Source organism: Chlorocebus sabaeus, chromosome 2 (genome assembly GCF_047675955.1).
Source record: "Chlorocebus sabaeus isolate Y175 chromosome 2, mChlSab1.0.hap1, whole genome shotgun sequence".
NCBI classification, from domain to species: Eukaryota; Metazoa; Chordata; class Mammalia; order Primates; family Cercopithecidae; genus Chlorocebus; species Chlorocebus sabaeus.
This window is the reverse complement of record NC_132905.1, coordinates 36,786,685-36,806,817: the sequence shown is the minus strand read 5'-3', so window position 1 is coordinate 36,806,817 and position 20,133 is coordinate 36,786,685. Positions and strand designations below refer to the sequence as shown.

At 53.2% G+C, this 20,133-nt stretch overlaps 1 protein-coding gene across 1 annotated transcript in view; it reads left to right on the top strand.

Annotated features, from left to right (window-relative positions):
- The window catches only part of ABHD12 (abhydrolase domain containing 12, lysophospholipase), a 34,387-nt gene extending 14,633 nt beyond the window's left edge, over positions 1–19,754 (top strand). The window contains exons 4-13 of the mRNA XM_073004762.1: positions 666–785; positions 3,892–3,922; positions 6,058–6,103; positions 9,982–10,111; positions 11,058–11,095; positions 11,504–11,583; positions 12,635–12,717; positions 16,284–16,362; positions 17,570–17,697; positions 19,163–19,754. Of these exons, the coding sequence (XP_072860863.1) occupies positions 666–785; positions 3,892–3,922; positions 6,058–6,103; positions 9,982–10,111; positions 11,058–11,095; positions 11,504–11,583; positions 12,635–12,717; positions 16,284–16,362; positions 17,570–17,697; positions 19,163–19,292 (865 nt within the window). The 3' untranslated portion in view covers positions 19,293–19,754. The remainder of the gene's footprint in view (positions 1–665; positions 786–3,891; positions 3,923–6,057; positions 6,104–9,981; positions 10,112–11,057; positions 11,096–11,503; positions 11,584–12,634; positions 12,718–16,283; positions 16,363–17,569; positions 17,698–19,162) is intronic.
- The last annotated feature ends 379 nt before the right edge of the window (positions 19,755–20,133 follow it).

The window sequence follows — 20,133 nt, the reverse complement described above, 5'->3', positions numbered from 1 at the left end:
CCTCCCCAGTGATTAACAATATTCGATTTGGCCTGAGTTAAAATTAACCTTAGTATCTCTCGGAAGGGGAGGGTATGGCTAGTTAGACCAGCAGCTTCAGAGTGCCCAGCCAGGCGTGGACCATGAGCAGGCCGGGATGTTGGTGCATACTCGACGTTAGAAATGGCATCAGCGATGGCCCGGTTTCTAGTCTGGCTCACAAACATTGGTGTTGCTGAATTAGCAAATGTGACAGCATGTACTGTTTAAAATCCATTGTGAGTTAAACTGTGGACAGTTTAAGCATGGGGTTAAGTGGGATGTGGGGCACATATGAGGAAAATGTTATTACTTAGGATGAACTACGTGCTGCTTCTCTGCTAGGCGTCGGTGGTAACTGGCACATTGCAAGCCTTTGTGGCCCAGAGGAGGCCGGCCTGCCAATCAGGGAACACTCCTGCTGAAGCTGTCAGCACCATCCACACAGCCTGCAGTTCCGTGGTTATTGATTCTAGTGATGGGGTTAGTTTTCTACCACCCACCCCCATCTGTTCCCCTGTAGTTAGATAGGGTCTGCAGCTCCCTACTGTCTGGACTTGAGCTGATTAAGTAATACCACATGCAGTCGCCTGGATGAGGATGGAAGGAGCATCTGATCCTGCGCTCCCCTCTGCTTCTGTCTCCAGGCATACCGTCCCCGCAGTCTGGTGGAAGAACGCCCAAGGCAAAGACCAGATGTGGTATGAGGATGCCTTGGCTTCCAGCCACGCTATCATTCTGTACCTGCATGGGAACGCAGGTACCAGGTGAGGGAGGGGAGCCCATCTTCGCTGTGGAGCACGGTTCCTTTTTGGGGTGGGAATGTCCTGGCCCAGTCTGCTGGAAACCAGCAGGAGCTAACCTGTGGCCCCACAAAATCAGGAGTACTGATCTACTGCAATGAGGGAGAACCTCCCAAGAGCAAAGGGAAAGGCAGAGTTCTTAAGGGGTTCAGGGAAGGCCGAGTTTAGGTGAACGTTACATGAAGCAGGGTTCCCACAGGCTGAGGCCAGCAGGGCTGTGTTCTGCAGGGACCAAGTGTGGGAAGCTGTGTGCAGACCATCCCCTATCTGGAACTCCAGCCTGGGTTGGGATGGAGGAGGCTGAGTCTCGGTCAGGGGCTGAGCTCCCCGGCCAGAGGGGCATGTTTTTTTCTCGCTGTTGTAGTCTCAAAGGGCACAGCATCTGCTGTTATGTGATTTGGGGAGCAGGGTTCTTGGAGAGTGAGGGCTTTGGGGTCCCTCTGAGGAGGGGTCATGGTGGCACTTGAATGTGGCAGCCCTGTACCCTTGGGAATGGGTGGCTCCAGCTCACTGGCAGCTGGTTTTCCCCATATCTGTCATGCAGCCTGAAGTGGCAGGCAGATCTTTGTTACCTGTAAGATAGCTCCAGGTGGCAGACAGGTGAAGCCAGAGCCAGGGCAGCCCTGGAGGAGGAGGCATACTTCCTGGAAAAAAGTGGCGGGTGCTGAGAAGGGGCAGGAGGGAGAGGCTGAATGTACCAGGTGCTGGGGTCCTTGCAGGCCGCCCTACAGTGTGGGCTGTCCGCTCACTAACGGGCTGTTGGTGAAGTACATGTGCTTTGTTTCATCAGCCCTGCCCAGTGCTATCTCAGATGCTTTTCCTGAGTGGGCCTAATGGCTTGTCCTTTCCACTGGCTGCCCTGGAGTTGGCCTCCCTGCCTTAAAGGGTGCTCCTTCCACACCATGTGACTGCTGTTCAGAAGAGCCTCTGTGGGAGAACCCAGGGTGGGTGTGGGGGGGATACATTTTCTGAACAAAACATTGTTTGAAAACCACCAAGCTCTTCGTGTGTGAGAGAGGCAGCCAGGAGCCAGCGCAGAGGCAGACCCAGCACGGAGACAGGGCTGCTGCAGGGCCAGGGCCGAGGTCCACTGTGGCACCAGGGTGTGTCAGGGCTAGGGGCAAACATTTTATAGGCAGAGCCAGCAAGGAGAGCCGTGCTGGGCCCTTCTGGAGGCGAAAGCAGGCCTAGGTGGGTGTCTGCATGGTGGAGCCCTGCAGAGGGCATTGCTGAAAGAGCCCAGCAGCATCGTCCATAAGGTGGTTTCTGTGCCAGGGATGGTGTGTCTAGCTACTGAATCATGCATGTGCTGCACAGTTTCCTTTCTTCTTTGTCTGGGACAAGCTGCAGCGGGTTTCTCTTCTGCTTTTCAAAGAGCAAGCGGCTACAAACAGCTCCTGCAGCATCTTTTTATAAATGAGAGAACTGTGGTTGCCTGTGAATAAGGTTCAGTTCTGCAGTGCCCATCACATGGTTTAAAAAAAAAAGAACCTGCCTGTAACTTTAGATTAGAAAGTGATGCTGTGACTTTCAAGGTTTGCTGCCCCCTCCCACTCCTGCAGAGAGTGCCTGGCTGCGGGCCTCGCCACCCCCGTGTTGCCTGCTTTTTGTCCTGTGCATCCCAGTGGGGTTTTGCTGGTCTGCGGGACCCACCACGCCGGTCTCCCTGAGGTCCAGACCCCCTGGATTCCCAGCAACCGTTACTTTTTTGCTTAATGTAGGAAATTTTAGAAACTTAGAAAAGAGCCACTATGAACTCTTACAGTGATCACTGAAAATACTTTGCAGTGTTTCCTCCTTGTCTTGAAACTCCTTCCTTTATTTTTTATTTTAATTTTTGAGACAGAGTCTCACTCTCTCGCCCAGGCTGGAGTGCAGTGGCGCAGTCCTGGCTCACTGCAACCTCAGCCTCCCGGGTTCAAGTGACTCTTCTGCCTCAGCCTCCCGAGTAGCTGGGATTACAGGCACCCACCACCATGCCCAGCTAATTTTTGTATTTTTAGTAGAGACGGGTTTTACCGTTTGACCCGGCTGGTCTCAAACTCCTGAGCTTAAGTCATCCACCCACCTCGGCCTCCCAAAGTGCTGGGATTCCAGGCATGAGCCACCGGCCTGACCCTTTACATTTTTGTTTCTGCATGTTATTGGCTTCCTCCTTCATCTCATCCTGGTCTCCCACCAGCAACACTCCTGCCCCCATACCTGAAATGGTGAAACCGCTCCTGAGGAAGGAGGAGCACAGCTAGGGAGTGTGGAGAGTGTGGACCCGCCCTCCTCCCAGGTGGCCCATGTCCCTGCTGTGGGGTTGGTCCAGGTTAACAGCTGGCCAACAACTGGAAAGAAAGCGGGAAGGGAGCCTAGACAGGCCTCAGACAAGGAAGTACAAATTGGGGTGTGTATGCCGAGCCCACTTAGTCTCCGTAGTGGCATGCACGGTGAAGCTGTAGTTGACTGTGAGGGCCAGGAGGCAGCCGTTCCTGCACTTCAGGGTCTCCCTGAGGAGATTCTTGGAGCATATCCCATGCATGGAGCACACACATGTGAAGGGCTGTAAGGCAGGGTGGCCGCGGCAGAAATAGAAGTTAGTGCCAGGTGGGAAACAGCCGAGATGACCACGAGAGGCCAGGGCAGCGCAGCTAAGCAGAGTTCTGAAGGTCGGCTGAGATGTGTGGAGCAAGAAGTGAGGGCAGAAGGTGTCCACACAGGCCCTGTTGGAGCACAGCCTCTGTCCACACAGGGTGTCCCTGGCACGAGGAAGCTGCGAGGGGCTGGGGTGTGGTGGATGAGGGCTTGCTGTGTTTCCTTTAGTGTCTTTCTAGTTTGGGACTATAGGTGTGCATTACCTACTGAAAAATAGAAGCAGTCATTAAGAAATCTCCCCAGAGTGCTGAGACTATCTCCCCCTTGGCACAGCAACGCCAGAGGCGAGTGTGGGGCCACTTAGGGGGACCCAAGGAGGAGGTTGCCCTCTTTCATTGGCCTCTCCCTGGTTTGGGGTATGGAGGACAAGTTGACCTGGGGCCCAACTCTGAGAAGATGTGCTCACACCATGTCCTGTTTCCTTCTCCAGAGGAGGTGACCACCGCGTGGAGCTTTACAAGGTGAGTGCAGGTGGCACCCACACCTGTTCCCTGGGCTGTTCTTTCCAGGGCAGGAAGTGAAGGGAGTCACCAGACTCACAGCTTGAGAGTTAACTATTGCTGGGCTGTTTCTGTGTGTGAGACAGGGTCCTCCTGCTCTGTTGCCCAGGCTGGAGTGCAGTGGTGCGGTCACAGCTCACTGTAGCCTCAACCTCCTGGGATCAAACTATCCTCCCACTTCAGCCTCCTAAAAGTGCAGGTGCATGCTGCCACCACACCCAGCTAATTTTTGTTGTTTCTTTTGTAGAAATGAGGTCTCCCTATGTTGCCCAGGCTGGTCTCGAACTCCTGGGCCTCCCACCTTGGCCTCCCAAAGTATTGGGATGACAAGTGTGAGCCACCATGTCTGACCTTCTGTTGGCCTTTTTAACACTGCCTTTGGATGGGTGTGCTGGAAGGTAGGGCCTTAGCTGCCTCTGCTGTGACTGCCCATCACACTGCCTCTAGGCCTGGGCCCCAAAATCAGAATGTATGGGCTTGGTAGACCAAGTACAGATATTGGCACACTACATAAATGGCATTGGAAAGTGTTTTTCAATGTTACATTACTTGTATGTAAAATGAAAAGAGAGGGCCGGGTGCAGTGGCTCATGTCTGTAATCCCAGCACTTTGGGAGGCCAAGGTAGGTGGATCACAAGGTCAGGAGTTCAAGACCAGCCTGGCCAAGATGGTGAAATCCCATCTCTACTAAAAATAAAAAATTAGCCAGGTGTGGTGGCAGGCGCCTGTAATCCCAGCTATTCAGGAGGTTGAGGCAGAGAATTGCTTGAACCAGGGAGGCGGAGGTTGCAGTGAGCCAAGATGGCGCCACTGCACTCCAGCCTGGCTGACAGAGCGAGACTCTGTCTCAAAAAAAATAAAGAAAAAAGAAACCAGGTGCCCCAGGTGCTACACTGACTGCCAGATCGCAGGCTCACCCCAGCATGGGGTGCAGGCGGGATTTGAATCAGCTTCCAGGCACACAATGGGAGCACCTGCAGATCTCCCCACGTCCAGGGGGTGTCTAGGGCAGGGCGTGCAGACCTTCACTTGTGCTTGGCTGCTTAATTTTGTTCTTCATCTGGTTGTCTGGGTCTTGGAGCCGAAGAGCTACTGTTGGAACAGCCTCACTCTCCTCCCCTCAAAGGGCCATCTGCACTGGCCCACAGGACAGAAGGGGATACAGACAGAGGCAGGGGCACAGATAGAGGCGGGGCACACCCAGCTCTGAGCTATTGGAGGATTTTACCCCTGGAGTAAATTGCATTAAGTCAGGAAAAGTGGGGAGAGTTTGAGAAGTGATTGGTTCTTTCTTCAGGTTTCTGTTAAAAGAAATGATTCACCCTGCTGAGGTCAACAGGGCTGGAGCAGGTTGGCTCTGGGTATAGACTCTGTGGTGGCTAGGAGCTGGCAGGGAAGCGCAGGCTGCCCTGGGGAAGCACCCGACTCCCTCCCTAAAGTAGGGGAGCTGTGATTCTGGGTGATGTGATGGTGCGGCAGCCTCCCATGTTGCTCTGGGCACACCCCAGCCAGGGCACAGGAGCGTTGAGGAGTGATCTAAATGAGAGAGGTCAGCTAGTCTGTAGGGATTGAAAAAAAGATAACAGAAAAAAATGGACAAGAGCTTAAAATCCAAGAAATACTGGGTTGCAGCAAGAGTCCCCAGATGCGGTCTCTACACAGTATAGCCCTCCTCCTGGGGGTCCGCCATCACACTGCAGCACCGAGAGCTGTCTGTCCCCAGAGGAGGCTGCCCCAGAGGCTGCCCTGCAGCACGTGTGGAGCTGGGGCCTGGGACCTGGGACCTGCGGGAGTCTGTGCCTGGCCCTCTGATTCTAAGCAGGAGGAAGGGGGATGCTTCCCTAGCGTCTAAGCAGCAAGAAGGGATAGCCTTCCTGTGCTCCCAGGCAGGGATGTCAGCAGGTCCAGAAGTGGCAGTTGGCATCTGGGTTTCATAAAACCCAGCCGGGAGTCAGCAGCATGTCACAGTCTTTATGAAGCTGCCGCTACGCACAAGGCACGGGAGGGAAAGTCGGATGAGTTTAGTAAGCGGCAAGCTGCCCTCAACACAGACGCTTGGATTTGTTGCCAAAGATGTTTATTTTTCACTTTACAGGTGCTGAGTTGCCTTGGTTACCATGTGGTCACCTTTGACTACAGAGGTGAGATTTCTTTTGCAAGAGCATCTGAGCACATTTCCACTGCTTGCTGGCAGTATCCCATGGGCAGGCCTCACTTGAAGAGGCTCAGAGCAAGGCCAGCGCCTGCTTTGACTGTGCTGTGATGGTGTCCTGGGTCCTGACAAAGCCCCTGATGGAGCTGCTGGGAGAGCCCCTTCTGGTAGGGAAGGCTCAGCACCTGGAGCCCCCAGCAGATGCCCTGTCAGCAACTTTTTTTTTTTTTTTTTTTTGAGATAGGCTCTCACTTTGTCACCCAACCTGGAGTGCAGTAGCATGATCATAGCTCCCTGCAGCCTTGAACTCCTTTGCTCAAGGGATCCTTCTGCCTTAGCCTCTCAAGTAGCTGGGACTACGGGAATGCGACACCACACCCGCTACTTTTTTTGTTTGTTTTTAGTAGAAATGGGGTATTGCTATGTTGCCTAGGCTAGTCTCAGACTCCTGGCCTCAAGCGATCCTCCTGCCTCAGCCTTCCAGAGTGTTGGAATTACAGGCGTGAGTCACTGCACCCAACCTGCAACATTTTAAATTAGAAGATCCTGTCTTTTTTGGACTCAGACTGTCTCTGCAGCTGGACGTCAGACACGGTTTATGCTCATCAAAGCTTGTCTTGTTAAAGTTATGAAGACAGTAAGAACTGTTAAGAGAGGCTGAGCACGGCGGTTCACACCTGTAATCCCAGCACTTTGGGAGGCTGAGGCAGGAGGATCACTTGAGGTCAGGAGTTTTTGACCAGCCTGGCCAACATGAAACCCCATCTCTACTGAAAATACAAAAATTAACTGGCCATGGTGGCTCGCACCTGTAGTCCCAGCTATTGGGGAGGCTGAGGCAGGAGAAGCACTTGAACCTGGGAGGCGGAGCTTGCAGTGAGCCAAGATTGCACCACTGTAGTCCAGTCTTGGCGACAGAGCAAGAGTCCATGTCAAAAAAAAAAAAAAAAAAAAAAGAACTGTTAGAAGATAGATTCTTCTGCACCTCAGCATTGCTGCTTTTTTGAATGAACCAGGGCTCGCCACTGAACATATTAGGAATCCACAGTTTGATATATACCAAGGACACTATGGCTTAATGGGCAACAGAAATAACTTGGTGTTAACAGTGAACGACTGGTTTGTTTTGGTTTTGGTTTTGGTTTTGCTTCACTCTGTCACCCAGCTGGAGTGCAGTGGTGTGATCTCCGCTTACTGCAACCTCTGCTTCCTGGGTTCAAGTGATCTTCCCAACTCAGCCTCCCTAGTAGCTGGGACCACAGGCACTCACCACTACACCTGGCTAATGTTGTTTTATTTTTTTTAAGAGAGGGTTTCGCCATGTTGCCCAGTCTGGTCTCGAACTACTGGGTTCAGTCAGTCTGCCCACCTTGGCCTCCCAAAGTGTTGGGATTACAGGTGTGAGTGAGCCACTGCACCTGGCTGAGAGACTGTTTTAAAGTGTATTCTGGCTGGGCATGGTGGCTCACGCCTGTAATCCCAGCACTTTGGGAGGCTGAGGCGGGCAGATTACTTGAAATCAGGAGCTTGAGATCAGCCTGGGCAACATGGCAAAACTCTACCTCTACTAAAAATACAAAAAAAGTAGCTGAGTGTGGTGGCAGACGCCTGTAATCCCAGCTACTCGGGAGGCTGAGGTGGGAGGAAGACTTGAGCCCAGGAGGCGGAGGTTGCAGTGAGCCAAGATCATGCCACTGCGCTCCAGCCTGGGTGACAGAGCGAGAGCCTGTCTCAAAAATTTCAAAAAGTGTATTCCACCATGTAGTCCTCAGCTGGAGAGATCAAAGAGTTGATGGCAGCATGGCTGGCTGCCTTCACCTTCCAGGGGGACAGGCGACATGTCTATCCTCAGACCAAGAGGAGATATGAGGGGGACCAAGGAGAGAGGCTGTCACCCGGATGTGGGGGTTGTGTTAATTCTCTCTTGCTGCTGTAACATGTTAGCACAAACAGTGCTTTAAACCAGCACACATGTAGCGTCTTGCAGTTCTGGAGGTCAGAAATTCAGAATCTGCAGCCCCCAGGCTGGAATCAGGGCAGGAGCAAGGCTCTCAGGGAGAATGCCTGGCTGCCCTTTCCAGCCGCCTGTGTTCCTTGGCTCACACCTCTTCCGTGATTGAGTCCCAGGTCTTCTGGCTCTGACCCTGACTCCTCCCTTTTTGTCTGATGAGGACCCTTGTGGTTATTTTGGGCCCACCCAGCTTGTCCAGGATCACCCCCTTCTCAAGGCCAGCAGTTAAAAGCTTTCATTCCTTCCATACCCTTCATTCCCCAGCCATGTGACCCAACATGTTCATAAGTGCCAGGGTCGTGGACACTTGTGGGGGCCGCCATGCTGCCACCCACAGGGAAGAAAGTTCCATCAGGATGACAGTTGTGGGCTGGGAGAAACTCCAGAATGAGGAGTGGGAAGTGGTGTGCCCTCTCCTTCTCTCCGTGCTGACACGGGTTCTCTTCTGCTGCATGCTAGAGACCTTAGGAGAGGGAGAAGGGGTGACTTCTTCACATTCATCTCCCCACACTTCTGTCAGGAAATGAAATCCCACGCAGCACTTTCTGTTTCAGTTCTCGTGGAATCTCCACGTTTCTAACTGGCACCAAGACTGCCAGCTCCGTCTCCGACTGTCCCTCTGTCTCTCTCACCGCATCTGCCTCTTTGTCTACATCCGTCTGCCTCCTGTCCCTGTCTCTGTGCCTGTCTCTCTATCCCTGTTAGTCTTCTGCTTGTCTCTGTGCCTCTCTGTCCCTGTCTCTCAGTCTTGCTTGTCTCTGTGCCTCTCTGTCCCTGTCTCTCAGTCTTCCTGTCTGTCTCTGTCTCCTGTCCCTATCTCTGTTCTTTTCTTTCTGTCTCATATTCCCATACCCCTGCCTCCCAGCCTAGCCCTGGCCCTCTGCATGGCCTCCTCCCTCCTCTAGTGTCTGAGTTGGGAAACAGCAAGTCCTGCACTAACTGTGGGGTTTGCTTACACTGCACAACCTGCTCTTTCTGACCTTTGTGGTGCTTTCAGATCATCTGATGATGACTCACTGCTGGACTGCTGGAAAGATAATTGCACTCCATCTTTGCTGGAGACTGGGGGGGAGATTGTAATTTTGGGGGCAGAGATGGTAGTGTTTTCCGTTATGCAAGCAAGATGCTAATTAGACCCTAAGGGAAAACAGCCCCTTTCCCCTTCCTGGGTCAGAGTTGCCTTGCACCCAGAAATGCCCTCCCTGTTCTGGGAGCCTCCGGACTCCACTCCCTATCCTGCCCCTGACCAAGCCTTCGGCGTTGAGGAGGTTGGTGTCCAGCCAGCGGCCTGGGGGCTGCTCATCTGACCACACCAGCTGCACTGATGCTCGTCGGGGCCAGAGCGGGACACGTGGATGCTGCTGGGGGAGCAGGGAGAAGTGTAGAGCTGAGGATGGTGGTGGCAAAGGCTTCCACTACCTCACTAACCTGTCTGTTAAGAGAGGGAGGTGAGCTCATCCCCCCACGCAAGAGGGTGAGGCAAGCCGCAGCCCTGGCCTGAGGATGCCGGTGCCAGCTCTGAGGCTCTGATCTGTTGACTCAGCTTGCTGTTAGTTGCCATTCAAATTTGCAGCTCACCAACTTAGTGACCCTGTGAGGGGACATCTGGTTTGTGCAGTCAGCAGGGGCAGGGCAGGGTTGCTGCTGGGCTGCCTTCCCCAGGGGTGGTGGGGATGTGGGGCTGTGCCCATTCTCTCCACTGCTTGCTCTGCCCAGTGGCCTGGATGGGTCTGTGGACTCTGGAAGGGTGGGCTGAGCTGGCCCCTCCCTGTCCCCTCCTGAACCTGGGGAAGTATGTTTGTCCAGGTTTTGTGAACTGCCTTTGACCTCCCCGTGCTGCCGTTTCTCCCTCCCAGGTTGGGGTGACTCGGTGGGAACGCCATCTGAGCGGGGCATGACCTATGATGCACTCCACGTTTTTGACTGGATCAAAGCAAGAAGTGGTGACAACCCTGTGTACATCTGGGGCCACTCTCTGGGCACTGGGTAAGGGACCCCAGCAGGAGGCAGCCTTTAGTGGGAGCCAGTATTCCTGGTGACTCTCATGCCTGGATCTAGAAAGCCCACCATCCCTGAAAACCCTGTGGCACCATTAGTCCCAACCAGCCTCGCTCCCGTCCCCATGGCAGAGGCAGGAGGGGAAGTTCCAAAGATACTCCAAAGGATTTGAGCTCCTCGTCCAGAAAGTGGTTCAGGACAGAAATAGGCCGTGGAGGTCGAGGCGTCTCCGCAGGGAGACTTGGCCCTGAGGAAGAAGCGTCTTCAGAGCTGGGGGAGGGCACAGTGGGTGGTTTGCTTCTCACATAGGCCAGGACAGGAGGTACTTCCACACGCCCTTTGTGGGCAGCCTGAGTCAGCTCTGCTGATGCGAGGTCCACAGTCTCTGCGGGAACCGTTGCTCTCGGCCCCAATCCCCAGACCTTCACTGCCATTCCCTTTCTGCTGCCTTTCCTTTCGGGGCAGCCCTTTCTCCCAGCGCCTGAATGGCCTCTTGCAGGCTGGGAAGCGTCCAGGAGAGGAGTGGGTGGGGGGCACTGGCCATCCTTTTGGCCGTCTGCATGGTTCGCCAGGTGTGGTCCTGGGATGGCGAGAGGCCCTGGGTGTGGTGGGCTCCAGGAGAGGTGCAGGCAGATGCTGGCCACCCCCAGCCGACGGGCGGCCCTGCCAATGGGAGGGTATGGGCAGTGAGAGGCAGCAGGACACACCTTGGGGACAAGGAGACTGGCTGTGGATACAACCCTCATTGCAGGGGTCAGCTGTGGTAGGGCAGTCAGGTCACCCCCAGTGCTAGAGGGATCTCCATTTCCCCCACTCTGTCCTCCAACTCCAGTAGCTTCACAGACCCCGTGGCTCCTCTGAGCACTTTCCAACATAAGGCCCATATCATGTCAGACAATTTTATCATAACTACACTGTTTTTCTTTTTTCCTAGTGTGGCGACAAATCTGGTGCGGCGTCTCTGTGAGCGAGGTGAGTGCCTTGTTGGGCCCCATCCGTGGCCGTGAGCATTCAGGGTGCTCCCCAGTCCCAGCTCTGCTGCAAGTGCTCAGCATCCTCATGGAGCAGCATGAGCTGGGCATTCTGGGGGGCCTGGGGCTGATCAGGCTGCCCTTCCCATGATACACCTGAGGAGCTGGGGAGCCTCACACAGGCCTGGCCCCAGAGAGGCCGCATCAGCAAGTCTGCTTGTTAGGAGTGACCAGAGCCATCTCCGGCCCGCCGCGGGCGCCCCTGGAGCCATCTGACGCCTGCCAAGGTGGATGCCTAGGGGGAGGCACTGTGGTCTCCCTGTGCTTTCTGGGGGCCCCTCAGAGCCCCACAGGCCACGTGTATGTCGCTGGCTTCCTGCCCACCTCTCAGTTTCATTTGTTTATCTAGAGACGCCTCCAGATGCCCTTATATTGGAATCTCCATTCACTAATATCCGCGAAGAAGCTAAGAGCCATCCATTTTCAGTGGCAAGTACATATTTTATTAAAAATTGACTTCTCATTATTAAGATAATTATAGAAATAACTCATTATTAAGATAATTATAGAAATAACTAATAGGATAGGTTATATGCTAATGAATACAGATTTCGTTAAAAATTAATACTAGTTTTGGCCACAGAACTGCCTGAGAAGTTTATAACCTGCAGCCAGGTAAAATGACAGGCCATAGTTGTGTCATGTGAGGGCAGCGAGACCCAGTGGAGGCCGGGTCCACATGGTATCATTGACTGCGTTGTATTGACAGCCCTGCCTTCCCGCTCAGGAGTGGAACTGGGGGTGCCCCCCTCTCTATGTATGAGGACAGTGCTTGGGGGGCTGAACTCTGTGAACCAGGGAGTCTGGCCTCCCAGTTGTATCTTGGGGAAATGCCTGGGTGAACCCCAGTGGGAATTCTGGGTAAGCCAGACCCCACCCAACCTGTGCCCTCCCCAGCTGGGAATGGAACCTTGGACCTTTTCTTAAAACCTAGCCAGTTATTTTCCCCTCCTCCTCACTGGTTTGTGATCCCCGTGCTCCCCACTGGCCATGGATTCTTGGGCCTGTGTTAGCCCATCCTGGCCTCATGCTGTTCTGTTACCGACCAGAAGAGCTTTTTATCTTATCTTACTTTTTGGTGCTGCTTTTCTTAAATTGTGTGAGGAAACTGTCCATAGACCCCATTTTCTCAGGGGCGGCGGCCCTGGTATCTGCGGGAAGACTGGTTTCTGGGCTGGATTCCGGCCTGGCTGGGAGGTGCGGGAACACCATTTGCAGGGCAGCCCCTGCCATGCCAGTCTGTGGGGCCTGGCAGGTGATTCTTCTGTCCCTAGCAGCAAAGCCAGGACACAGCCAGGGCAGAAGGTGCCAGGACACAGCTCTGGTGGCCCCTTGGCAATGTCACCCCTGCTCCCTTAGGTAGGGTAGTTATGGATTACTACCTTGTAGTAATTCCTGAACTTTAAACTGTCTGCACCCTTGACCTTTGCCTGGATATCTTAACCAACGCTTCTGAAAATGGTTTCCATCTTGTCTCCAGATACATCGATACTTCCCTGGGTTTGACTGGTTCTTCCTTGATCCTATTACAAGCAGTGGAATTAAATTTGCAAATGATGAAAAGTGAGTACTATGGGATAGGAACTAATTTTCCTATTTAGTAAAACTCTGAGAACCCCTAGATGAGCCTCTTTAGTCACAGTAATCAAATAGGATGGAATTCAGAGTATTTAGGGTCGTTCTCTAGCAAACAGGTTTAAAAAGGGAAAGCCTGCCAGGGACCGTGGTTCACACCTGTAATCCCAGCACTTTGGGAAGCTGAGGAAGGCAGATTGCTTGAGCCTAGGAGTTTGAGACCAGCCTGGGCAAAAGAGTAGGACCCTGTCTCTACAAAAAATCCAAAAATTGGCCAGGTATGGTGGCGTCGTGTACCTGTGGTTCCAGCTACATGGGAGGCTGAGTTAGGAGGATCACCTGAGCCTGGGGAGGTCAAGGCTGCAGAGAACCGTGATTGCACCACTGTACTCCAGCCTGGCTGACAGAGAAAGAAATAAGAAATCTGAAAAGATCATAGAAGTAAAGCAATATTAAAATAATATATAGTTTTTGTCCATATGGTTTTTTCTGTTTTTTTTGTTTGTTTGTTTGAGACAGAGTCTCGCTCTGTTGCCCAGGCTGGAGTGCAGTGGCGCAATCCACTCACTGCAAGCTCCACTGCCTCCCAGGTTCACGCCATTCTCCTGCCTCAGCCTCCCGAGAAACTGGGACTACAGGCGCCCACCACCACGCCTGGCTAATTTTTTTTTGTATTTTTAGTAGAGACAGGGTTTCACGGTGTTTGCCAGGACGGTCTCGATCTCCTGACCTGGTGATCCGCCCATCTCGGCCTCCCAAAGTGCTGGGATTACAGGTGTGAGCCACCGCGCCCAGCCCCATATAGTTGTTTTATTTCAAAATGGTTTGTGACAGCCAAAACACGTATTAAAACAGTAATATTAACTGGTTTATCTTTCTTTCTTTTCTTTCTTTTCTTTCCCTCTTTCTCTCCCTCTCCCTCTCCCTCTTTCCTTCCCTCCCTCCCTCCCTCCCTTCCTTCCCTTCCTTTCCTTCCTTCCTTCTTCCTTTTCTTTCTTTTCTTTCTTGACAGAGTCTTGCTGTGTCACCCAGACTGTAGTGCAATGGCGTGATCTCGGCTCACTGCAAGCTCTGCCTCCCAGATTCAAGTGATTCTCCCTCCCAAGTAGCTGGGATTACAGGCACCCACCATCGTGCCCCACTAATTTTTTGTATTTTTGTAGAGACAGGGTTTCACCATGTTGGCCAGGCTGATCTCGAACTCCTGATCTCAGGTGATCTCCCCACCTTGGCCTCCCAAAGTGCTGGGATTACAGGCGTGAGCCACTGTGCCCGGCTGATACTAACTTATTCAGAAAATGACTTTGCCTCAGCCATTTGATTTGTGTTTGGTTATAGAAAAATATTACAAAGTTTATTGTTAAAAATCTATTAGGTAAACCAAAAGTTAACTATTCTAATTAAGGGTTCTTTTTTTAAACCTTTTTCAGATTGTATTGACATTGTCTTTGTGACATTTTTATATCATGGATTTTGATTTCTTTAAAAAAGAGGGAAAGTAGGCTGGGCGCGGTGGCTCACGCCTGTAATCCCAGCACTTTGGGAGGCTGAGGTGGGTGGATCACCAGGTCAGGAGATCGAGACCATCCTGGCTAACACAGTGAAACCCTGTCTCTACTAAAAATACAAAAATTAGCCGGGTGTGGTGTCTTGCGCCTGTAGTCCCAGCTAATCAGGAGGCTGAGGCAGGAGAATCACTTGAACCCGGGAGGCAGAGGTTGCAGTAAGCCGAGATGGCGCCACTGCACTTCAGCCTGAGCCACAGAGCGAGACTCTGTCTCAAAAAAAAAAAAGAGGGAAAGTAAAACACCCTATAAATATTTAATTTAATTTGAAACAGAATATTAAAAAAAAAAAATGGAGTATTTTTTTCCCCTCAAGTATGTTTTGGTTCTAAAAATAAAAATAGAACAAATTAAAAGTTGAGCAAATATTTTAAGCAACAAACCATGCTTGTTTGTAAATATTACTGTTTTGGAACTTGAAAAAGAATTATCCGGGCTGGGCGCGGTGGCTCATGCCTGTAATCCCAGCACTTTGAGAGGCTGACACGGGTGGATCACCTGAGGTCAGGAGTTCGAGATCACCCTAACATGGTGAACCCTACCTCAACTGAAAATACAAAATTAGTTGGGCGTGGTGGCACATGCCTGTAATCCCAGCTACTTGGGAGGCTGAGGCAGGAGAATCACTCGAACCCGGGAGGCAGAGGTTGCTGTGAGCCAAGATCATGCCATAGCACTCCAGCCTGGGCAATAAGAGCGAAACTCCGTCTCAAAAAAAAAAAAAAGAAAAGAAAAGAAAAAGAATTATCTGAATGAACTGGATTCCTTCTTTAAAAACAAGGTTTCAGCTGGGTGTGGTGGCTTACCACGGTAATCCCAACATTTTGGGAGACTGAGGCAGGCAGATCACGAGGTCAGGAGTTTGAGACCATCCCGGCCAATATGGTGAATCCCTGTCTCTACTAAAATACAAAACAATTAGCCGGGCGTGGTGGTGCACGCCTGTAGTCCCAGCTACTCGGGAGGCCAAAGCAGGAGGCTGAAGCAGGAGGCAGAGGTTGCAGTGAGATGAGATTGTACCACTGCACTCCATCCAGCCTGGCAAAAGAGCAAGACTTGTCTCAAAAAAAATAAACAAAGCAAATTTGACCCTGGGTGAGACCCCCACCCTCAGCTCACTGGAAGTCAGGGGCACAGCTCTGAGGGCAGGAGGGGCTTTCCCGAGCTCAGGTGGGCCGTGGTCCGGGAAATCCCAAGTACTGCCGCTTCCTTCACAGCCTCTGGTCAGAGGGAGGCTCTGACCAGAGCCTCATCATTTTCGCACATCAGAAAAGCCTTACTGGGAAGCAAGGGTGTGTGCCTCCTGCCAGCAGCAGAGACAGGGAGGGGGCTCCCCACCAGGTCCTGCTCCAGGTGCTAGGAGTGCGCCAGCGCTGCCCTCACGGAGCCCACAGCCCTGTTGGGGATAAAGGAGACTTGGGTCAGGTGCCACCTCAGTGAGGGCCACACAGGACAGCCCAGGCTCCGCCGGTCCTGGCAGCCCATGCTTCTATTATGTGGTTTGCTGAAGGATTTGGATCTATCAAACCTACTGAAAATCCTAAATCACTTCTAAATGTTCAGAGTTGGAGTGACCATAAATGTCACTTACACAAAGATAAATTAGAGGACATTGACACTTTTTACCAGCAGATTCCTAGTAACATTCATTTACACTAAGTTTCTTGGCCCACCTGAATTATTCAGCTTAAAAATATTGTTTTGTGACTTTTAAAGAATATATCTGGTGGAAAAACAATCATTTTCAATTTTCAGAAGACATTCCCGGGGCCAGTTATATAGCTGTGATTGACACCTGTCATCTAGCTGGAATAGATGTTCATAGAGACAATGAAGAGTTAACTTGCGGTTGTCTAGTAAAAAGAAATCCAGCAGAAATCGGACTGTTCCGTGAAACACACCCTGAACCCAGATCCCTGCCACGGACAGAGGGTCTGGGCAACTCTGTCCTTTCCCTGGTCTTGGCCTAGCCCCTTTTCCCTCCCACAGTGTGAAGCACATCTCCTGTCCCCTATTCATCCTGCACGCTGAGGACGACCCGGTGGTGCCCTTCCAGCTTGGCAGAAAGGTGGGTCCTGGCCTCTGCCTCTAGTGTAGCTGGCATCTTGCACACTCAGCCAGTGTGGGTGGGCCAGGCTGGGAGTAGGCAGGCGGGAAGGCAGCCCCTGCATGCTGCATCATGGGCCGTGCACCAGCCACGTCAGGCTCAGGAGGCCACCTCATCCTCCCTGCGTCACCTCCAGGCTGCTTCGGAAGGACATGGGAGGTCTGGTGTCAAGGTTGGGCAGAGGCCCACTGATGCTGTCTCCAAGAACTATGAAAAATAAGCAGATAGTTCCCAGTCCTCACACGGGGGTTCTCAGGGCAGGCTGCCTGTGTTATCAGAGCCCAGGCCAACCTGGCACTCGGCTGGAAGGGCTCATCAGTTATGGGCTGAAGGCAAAGAACCCCTTATGAGGATCTCCCAAGCCCATTGCAGGGGTCACAGTCAAAATTGATACAGAAACTTCTAGCCTGTTTCCTTGCCTTTGGAATTGTACTGATGTCAGAACCAGACCATGTTGTCTGTGGGGCCTCAGTGTTTGCTTTTGCTGAATTTGCTTTGACTGTCAGCAAGTTGGATTGGATTTGTGGCTCAGAGTAGGGTAAGAGAACGCAGCCTGGGTCTTGGTAATGGCAGGGCAGGGTAAACTAGTTGGGTGTGTGCAGGCCTCGTCCACGGATTCAGCCCAGGGCTGGGAGCACTTCCTGCTCTGACAGCCCCCATGCAGTGAGGCTCCATAAGGCACACAGATGACAGAGCCATACAGGGAAGGGGCAGGATGCAGAGCCGCCCAGCAGCGTATAGCTCAGGCCCACCCACCCTTGCCGACATGGGAGGGAGGGGGCTGAGATGGGCGCATCAAGCCCATCTTAGCTAAGCCTGAGGCACATACCCTTTGTCCTAGCTCCCGAAGACTGTGCCATCCCTGCCATCAGAGCCTCCCAGGCACCTGGTCTGGCCCATCCACCTAGCCACTCCCCAGAGGAAGGGCAGTCTGGAAGGTGTGAGGACAGTATCTTGAGTGGTGTGTGTGCCAAGGAGCCAAGCCTGGGGCCTGGCTCCTGCCAGCCCACCCCTGGGCCTCCTGGTTGTGACTGGCTGTGGCAACAAGCAGTGTATGTGGACTCTGGACTGGTTTCTATTGAAGGGGAGGCTGCCAAGCTGATGTTCCTCAGGCTGGGACCCCCATGCCAGGCCACTGCCTCAGTCTCTGACCCCTTTCTCTCCCCAGCTCTATAGCATCGCTGCACCAGCTCGAAGCTTCCGAGACTTCAAAGTTCAGTTTGTGCCCTTTCATTCAGACCTTGGCTACAGGCACAAATACATTTACAAGAGCCCTGAGCTGCCACGGATACTGAGGTGAGACATTCTCTTCCCACCCAAGGGCTTCGTCTGGCAGCAGTGGCTCACATCTAAGCATGCAACCGGTGGCAGCTGCTGAAGCTGCTCGGGGGGGGGCCTCAGTGGGGCCAAGAGTCACAGTGATTTGGGAGCCTTCCATTTCCTTGGCAGACGGGTGTGAGGGAGTGCCTCTCTCCCCCTCCAGGACTGTTCCCATGATCATGCAGGGTAAGCCGCCTCCCTGTTGTACAGGATGTACAGACTCACACAGACCCACACAGAGGGGCACACACGCTCACAGGTGGCCACACATTTGAGAGCACTCACAGACACCCCAGACGCTCGCAGACCTTGGATCTCTTCCACACACCTCTCAGATGTATGTGCTGCCCCTGGGCCAGCTCCTCAAAAGCCTGTTGGTCCCCAGCTGCTTCTTGTAGGGACGCTGTGCTCCTGACTGCCCTGCACTGGCAGGACATGGGCGCCAGCCCAGAGAGCCATGAGTACCTACCTGGGCCTGAGTGCAGAGCCCAAGCCTGAGGGTGAGGCCTTGGCAGTAGTGACAAGGGCAGCGTGTGGAACGGACCAACCCCCAGCCTTCTCTGTACTGCCCTGGGCCCTATGCAGGTTGCTGCCCAGACTCGCCTACCTGCCTGTCAGAGGATACAGGCTCCACCCCACCGCCTGGCTGGTGTGGCCTTGGGCAAGATGCTAACCCTCCCTGTTCATTGGACAAGGCTTCCGAGCCCAAGAGGGCATGTGGTACTTCGACCCTGAGCACTGGACCCATGGAGGGGCTGCTGCTAATGGTGAGAGGGTTTTTTGTTGTGCCAGTTGGCTCCAAAAAGTAGGTCAAGGTGCCAGTTTCTCCCAGAAGGGGACTGAAATTGATGGCCTGAATTGCCTCCCAGTGCTGTATATCCTATGGGTAATTCTACTGCAAACTTCTGCTTTTCTCCAGCCGCCTTTGGAAGTTCCAGAGGCAAAGCTGTGTCCCTTTAGCGGTTTGCCATTCCCGGGCACAGGGACCTGGGTTGCTGAGGGGACAGTGGGCTCAAAGAGTATGGGTTTGCTTTGCGGTTATAATTTTCCCCATTATAAAAGGAAGATTATAGAAAATTTAGACCAGAGAATAGCTCTGAAGTTGAGGGTCAAGAATCAGAGGCCTTGTATCCGTGCCTGTGTGTTGGGCTTTGGCACCGTGCTGCTTGTGCCCTGCCTAACTCACTGAATGCTGCTCTGGGCTACAGCGAGTCCTCACAGGGCTCTTGGCTGCCTCCTCTCTGCACAGCCTCTGTTCCTTAGATAGCAATGTGAGGACTGTGGAGAAGGATCTTTGCTCAAATCTGAGCTCAAATGATTGGCTCCTGATTGTCCTGTGGTCTAGGGGATTCCTGGGGAAGTCAGAGCCTGAGCACCAGCACTGAGCCTGGCTGAGGGAAGGAAGCATGAAGACCTCTGCCCTCTTCCCATTTTCCTCCAGTCAGCAGCCCGGCATCCTGGAGCCCCGGGGGGCCAGCACCTGCAATGCTCAGGAGCCCAACTTGCACCTGGAGAGGACTCAGATGCCAAGTGGGGAGGACCCTGCAGGCCTGCAGTGCCCGGAGGCCTGAGCGTGGCTGTGTATGGAAAGCGTGGGTGGCAGGCACGTGGCTCTCCTTGCCGCTACACAACCTGAGATCTTGTTGGGAGACTTACTGACAGCAGGCAACCATCACTGCCTGGTTGATGCTGCACTAAGCTGGGCAGGGGGAGTCCGGGCAGGGGACTCTTAGGGCTCAGGACCATGCTGAGCTTTCCGGCACCACCCACAGAGAACGTGGGGTCCAGGTTCTTTCTGCCCCTTCCCAGCACATGCAGAATGACTCCAGTGGTTCCATCGTCCCCTCTTGCCCTGTGTACCTGCTTGCCTTCGTCGGCTGCCCTGCCTCCTCTGGGCTGGCCCACTCACCTACAGTGGAGGTGCCCAGGATCTGTACTTCCTCCCCTTTCACCCACCTGTACGCCTACCTTGGCCTTAGACTGAGCTTTATTTAAGAATAAAATTGTGGTGGTGGTCCTTTTGTCTCTCTGCAGCGCGAGAAGGGTCAATGTTGCCTCCTGCCCCGCACACTCTCAAAGCCCCAGAGCCGCCCACAGCCCCAGCCAGGCTCAGAGCTCAGCCTCTAGCCGCTTTGGAGCCACTCCATGACTCAGCCTCAGGCTATGAAATTTCCATTCCCAGCAGCTCAGAAATTTGTCAGGAGTAGGAAGTTTTGTTCACCTGCCCACCCCTTTCTCCAAGTTGCAGGCCCAGCATCCGCAGCTGTGGGCTGGCAGGGAGCCCAGAGGTCCTTGCGGTTGCACTCCCTCTTCGCTGGGGTACCCTGAGCTACCTACAGTGGCTCTCAAATCCAGAGAACACTTTTCCTACACAGGGGAGCAGCTGAGTAGACATTCCTCCGGAGGTCAGTC